This window comes from Ursus arctos, unplaced genomic scaffold (genome assembly GCF_023065955.2).
Source record: "Ursus arctos isolate Adak ecotype North America unplaced genomic scaffold, UrsArc2.0 scaffold_22, whole genome shotgun sequence".
Classification (NCBI taxonomy): Eukaryota; Metazoa; Chordata; class Mammalia; order Carnivora; family Ursidae; genus Ursus; species Ursus arctos.
This window is the reverse complement of record NW_026622897.1, coordinates 59,003,210-59,009,233: the sequence shown is the minus strand read 5'-3', so window position 1 is coordinate 59,009,233 and position 6,024 is coordinate 59,003,210. Positions and strand designations below refer to the sequence as shown.

General features: G+C 42.4%; 1 protein-coding gene across 1 annotated transcript; it reads left to right on the top strand.

Annotated features, from left to right (window-relative positions):
- Nucleotides 1–2,543: 2,543 nt before the first annotated feature.
- Nucleotides 2,544–5,168, top strand: LOC125282518 (olfactory receptor 52L1-like). Its single transcript, XM_048217475.2, has one exon. It carries the CDS (start codon nt 3,635–3,637, stop codon nt 4,577–4,579), a length of 945 nt encoding a protein of 314 aa, XP_048073432.1. The 5' UTR covers nt 2,544–3,634; the 3' UTR covers nt 4,580–5,168.
- The last annotated feature ends 856 nt before the right edge of the window (nt 5,169–6,024 follow it).

The window sequence follows — 6,024 nt, the reverse complement described above, 5'->3', positions numbered from 1 at the left end:
AGTTGTGTGAAGTTTATTTCCTTTGCCTCAGAGTAGCTGTTGTCCCCAGGTCTGACTTCTTGAAACGAATCCTCTCTGTTCAGTTTCCCTTAGCTTCTGCCCTTCAGACCACACATTGCAGTAAGGTAACCTTTGAGCTTGCCAATAGTTACCAAAGCCATGGTTGAATCTTCATAGTCATTCACAGAGGACTTTAGCACCCTAACTTGACATCCTAAACATCATATATGATGCATGTAGACATAGCTAATTTACCCACTTTACCCAAGTCTTGCCAGAGCTAGAAGGAACTCATTCTGGACATCTTTATCTTCAGGACCTGAGTGATATGTTTGGTTTCCTCTTTGGTATTCAGAGATTGCTGTGTAGCCCTTCTGAATATAAAATCCCCTTCGTCACTGTTAGTCCCATCCTGGAGCAGATGGTCATCATGGAAGCTAAATGGGGATTCAGAGTATTGCTGCAGCTGAGCAGAGAGGACCAACATAGAACCTTCGAGTCTGGCAATTTTCTCCTTTTTCTCAGTTCTTTCCAAGTTGCTGAGTTTCCCTCAACCCTGAATCAAGACTGTGAAGTATGCATCCTCAAAGATAGCCCAGAGATCAGGAGAATGGTCCCCCTCTACCAGGCATATTTTACTGATTGTTTATGTGTCCTGGATTTGACACCTGAACTCTGCCTCTGAGGGTTTGATTTCTGTTTTTCCCTCTCCTAGTATGTCATCATTGTGAACCCACTGTTTCTGTCCCCTCCCGTAATCTCTGTGTCCCTGCATCTCCCTTTTACCACTATGATCAAGTCCATATAACTGTAGAGAAGATTATGGAAACAGGGAAGAGCCACAGTCCACAATGGCCTGCCTGCCCTCCCTGCCTGCAGTGACAGAGACAGTGACAGAAGTGACCAGCAGAGGTGTCCTTCAATTCTGACACAAGCTGGGATTCTGCTATAGCCTTTTTTGGCATAGAGATTCAACAGGGCTCCTTCTGACATGAAGCACCCAGAATATCACTTCAGGTGAGCAGCATGAGGCCCAATGAGTTCATCCCTCATAGATCCCCACTATCTGCGAATCACTGCTAGCCCTCAAGTGTTTGTCTATCTTGTCAAGTTTCCGCAATTCCTCGTTGTTTTATATGCTCATCTACTTATTTGTAATATAATCATGTAGATATTTATTGTTAAACAAACGTTACTGAGTACCAGTTAGATTCTGCACTTCTGTAACTTGCCCCGGGACTGCTGCCCCAAGCAAGACATAGCCCCTGCTCTCCAAGGACTGACACAGTAATGGGATTTCCAGTGCAAGGGAGTCAGTGCAATGTCACAACTAGTAAAGTGACTCGATAGGAAAGAAAGGAGGACATGCCATGCTGCCTTACAGAATTTAGGGATGGCTTCATAGAAAATAGGTTGCTTGGACTGAATTTATGTGAATAAATAGGAATGTACAGCTTCAGTTCTTTGCTAATTGTCCTCTGCTTCATGGCCAGAGAACTAAATATAGCTTCACTTAGGTTCTTGGGAATAAAGTCTGTTCTGCTTTTCCTCTAAGATTCACTGGGGGACCTCTCGTTGACTTTAGCAATTAATTTTTTAGAAATAGCCCTAGGCTTTTGCTCTGAACTCACAAATCACACAGCATAAAGAGGCAGGTTGTACTCAGGTACTTGTGTGTCTGCTCTCTCTCTTACGCTTTGTATTTAGCTATATCCTCCAGTGCTCTGCTGACACTACTATCAAAGTGGTGGGTGACCTTCCACAAACGGACAGCTGTTCTCTGACTCCTCAGCTGAAAACCAAGACATGGGCTGAAACTTGCAGCAGTAAGACAGAAACTTAACTTTCTCACTGTGTAGAATGTCAAGCACTGAAATGTCATTTGTTGTAATTATGGGATTCTCCTGGAAGTCTGAATAAAAATATGTTACTGTTACTTGCAGTTAAAAGTGGATTTGAATGTGGAAGGAAAACAGACTGGGAGTTATGTTCCTATCTGTCATTTCAGATTTTGTAACTGCCATGTTCAGAGATTTGTAGTCATCACTGATTCATAAAAAAGGCACTAGGAGTGATCTATAGATGCACAATCTGCAGGAGCTGAGTCTTTCCTGACTCTTTTTATGTAGAAATACATGTGAACCTCTCCCTTATGTAGAAAAATACAATTCTTTCAGGCCATGTCTGCCTCTTAAGACAAACATATAGATGCAAACACATCCAGTGTCAGGTTGTTTGTTTTAGTGTTCAAGAAGTGAATCACATGGAGAAGGTTAAACAGAACACCTATTTAATTGTCTTTCTTGTTAATATGGGGGTTTCAGGAACACTGAATCATCATGACTTCATGGTGAGAGATAACCAGCAAAAATTTGAGGTAGAGAAACAGATTCATGTGGGCAAAGTAAAAAGGAGAGGCCATAATCTCATATTCAGCAGTCTTTGTTATAAATGTTACTAATAATGATAACTACAATTGATTTACGATGATGTATATGAGATAACCTTTGAAATTTTGTCCACCATCTTAAATGTATGATTTTATTCCATGGATTAAATGGACTAAGGGTTTTAACCTCAGAAGTGAGAAGATGACATCTATGTTAGGAAAAACCTCTGGCTACAGGGTAGAGACTGGTTTGAAGGGTATGAAATCAAAGCCAGAGAGACTTAAGGAAATAATCTAGATGGTGGAAGTTAGGAGTGTGCACTAGGCAGTGACACTGTAGGGTGAGAAGAATGAGTGGGTAAAAAGAGCCAACAGGGGTTAAACTGTAGTCAACAGGAACTAGTAACAAGTAAAAGGGGGGAGAGATAAGAATGAGTAAGTTTCTACATTGGGTTGAATAGGTACATACAGTGATTTAACTAGAAAAACTATGAGCATGAAGGAGATAGAGTGGATTTGGGATGAACAGGCAAGTTAATTCAGTCTTGAATTCATCGGGCATGTGGTATAGATATTTCAGTATAGATAAATGCAAAATGCATCTGGGTTGCAGAAAGGCATTTGATTCAGAGACCTGGAGTATTTGACTCAGAAACCTTGGAAGAAATGAAAGTATATAAATGGTTAAAGTATTATAAATGGATGAACTCCATCAGAGATAACATACAGAACAGGGAAGGGAGGAGAGGATGGGCTCCCGGAATCAACAACATATGAGGGAGAGGTAGATGGAGAAAGCGGTGGGATGGGAGACAAAGGAGGAACAACTGTAGGTTGCTGTGTTATGGAAACTGAGGGAGAATACTTTACAAGAGAACAGATTGATTTACAGTGTTTAGTCATGGCAAGAGGGGATACAGAGGATCCTTTCAAGTGGACGTTCCCAATGAGAAGTAACTGCATGGTAGAGCTTAACATCTCTCTAAAGCCAGCATGCTTACTCTTATCTGTAAATGAAACCAGACCTGTTGTAATTCAGACATGTGGATGTCTCACCTTAAAGACATTATCTCAAGAAAAGGGGATTCTCTTCTTTGTATCTCACTTTCTTTGCTTGTGTTTCACTTTCAGCGTCTTTCTTCTCATGAAGATGGTAGCCAGATCTAGACACTGGGATAATCTGCCAGGAATGGAGAGATCCGGATTTTGGTTTCTTTTCTTTCTTCTTTGTCCAAGCCATTGACGATGGCCCTTAATAACTCTAGCTGGAGGCCACTCCAGCCTTCTTTTTTCCTGATGGGCATCCCCGGTTTGGAGGAAAGCCAGCACTGGATAGCATTGCCACTGTGTGTCCTTTATCTCGTTGCTGTAATGGGCAATGTCAGCATCCTCTTCATCATCTGGACTGACCCATCCTTGCACCAGCCTATGTACCTCTTTCTGGCCATGCTGTCTGGCATTGACCTGGTGCTGGCCTCCTCCACTGCGCCCAAAACCCTTGCGGTGCTCCTGGTTCATGCCCATGAGATTGGGTACGCTGTCTGCCTGATCCAGATGTTCTTCATCCATGCGTTCTCTTCCATGGAGTCGGGTGTGCTTGTGGCCATGGCTCTGGATCGCTATGTAGCCATTTGTCACCCTCTGCACCATTCTACCATCTTGCATCCGGGGATCATAGGGCGCATTGGGATGGCAGTGCTGGTGCGGGGGTTGGTCCTCCTCCTCCCCTTCCCTATCCTGTTGCAGAGACTCATCTTCTGCCAGGCCACCATCATAGGCCATGCCTACTGTGAACATATGGCTGTGGTAAAACTTGCCTGCTCAGAAACCACAGTGAACCGAGCTTACGGGTTGGCAGTGGCCCTGCTTGTGGTTGGGCTAGATGTTGTGGCCATTGCTATTTCCTATACCCTCATCCTCCAGACTGTGCTGAAGGTACCTGGGGGTGAGGCCCGACTTAAGGCCTTTAGCACATGTGGGTCTCATATTTGTGTCATCCTGATCTTCTATGTTCCTGGAATGTTCTCCTTCTTCACTCATCGCTTTGGCCACCATGTACCCCATCACGTCCATGTTCTTCTGGCCACACTGTACCTCCTTGTGCCAGCAGCACTCAACCCTCTTGTCTATGGGGTGAAGACTCGGCAGATCCGCCAGCGAGTACTTAGGGTTTTCTCCATTAAAGGATAGATCTGAACACATCCCAGTTATTTTCTTCTGAGTCTCCTGCTAAAGGTATTGCCAGGAGCCCCTGGCTGATCAAGGCTATGTGGCTAGAGATCATTCCACAGTGAGGAATCCTTCTAGTCCTATTAGTCTTATGGCAAAGAACACCTCTGGACATTTGGCTCCATCACTAATTTGATGGAGTTGTGATTATTTTGCTATGCTTTCTTTTGCTTATGATAACTGGAGTTGTGATTATTTTGGAGTTGTGATTATTTGGCTGTGCTTTCTTTTGCTTATGATCCCAACATTTCTCTATTCCTGTATTGAGGGGACTTGAGGACTGGAGAAAAGATATAGCATTGCATATGCCATTTTTTTCTGGCTTCGCCTAATGACTGTACAACATCATCTGGTAAGGAAATGGGAAGTCCTAACCTTTGCTTGGTTTGGTTTTGGAGTGTCTTCACACCCTTGAAGTTAGTGCTATGAGTTCTAGGTCACTCAGCTTCTGTGTAGCAACAGAGTCTCTCATAGCATTTCATACTGCCAATATGTCAGAAAACACTTCTTGTTACAATATGACTGTTAGCCATGTATTTAAATTAACTTAATTGGTGAGACACTATAATAGGTTCTTAGAAAAATTAGATACAAAAACTATTTTCAAGGAAGAAATATATATTGCAGAGTGGATTTCTTTTTAAAAAGGTCTGTTTGCATTTTTAATTTATTCATATTTTTTATTAGGATAAAGAAGGAATAAGACCAGTATTGAATATATGTATGTTTTATAAGTCTTAATTTAACAAAGCAAAACACCCAGGTAATTATTATCTAATAACTATAAAATGTGCTGGAGTCTGGTACTGGTAAACACAGCTTTATTCATACGTGTAGAAGTAGTTTTGACACTTGAAAGAATAATTTCTCTTTCTGAAATGCGGATATGGAATTATATCAATTAGATGCCCCCCCCCCCATTTCGAGTACTAGGAACTGGGTAAAGCTTACAAGAGGATTGTCATAATTGGTATACTGCATCCTGTTTGTTGGATGTTGCCCTAAAATCTGGCTTAACTCTTTTGTGTTCCTAAGTAGTAACACATTTTCTTCAGTCCTGGAAGATACCAAGTCATTGCTGCAGTGTGGTAGGGTGCTCTCGTGTTGAGAGAGTCCTATCTTGGGATTCCATAGTGGTTGAAAGCGGGGAATGGATGGGTTAGTGTTCCAGTTTCTTCTTTCTTGGTAAATTTTACTCCTAATAAGTAGTTTTCAGGTACTGAGATGGAGTATGAAGTCTTCAGTTTGGCACACATGGGTTAATTAGGGAGGAGTCACATGAGTTCTTACTGCAGGAGCAATTACAGGTTCTCATCACCTTGGTTGTAGGCCTAGGACTTGAACTCTGGTGAGTTGTCCTGGGGAAGCCCAGGCTGTGGTGTATGTTGTATCACATCCACGGGAAA

Coding starts and splice junctions, on each gene's coding strand:
- LOC125282518 (XM_048217475.2), top strand. CDS start 3,635: ATGGCCCTTAATAACTCTAGCTGGAGGCCACTCCAGCCTTCTTTTTTC.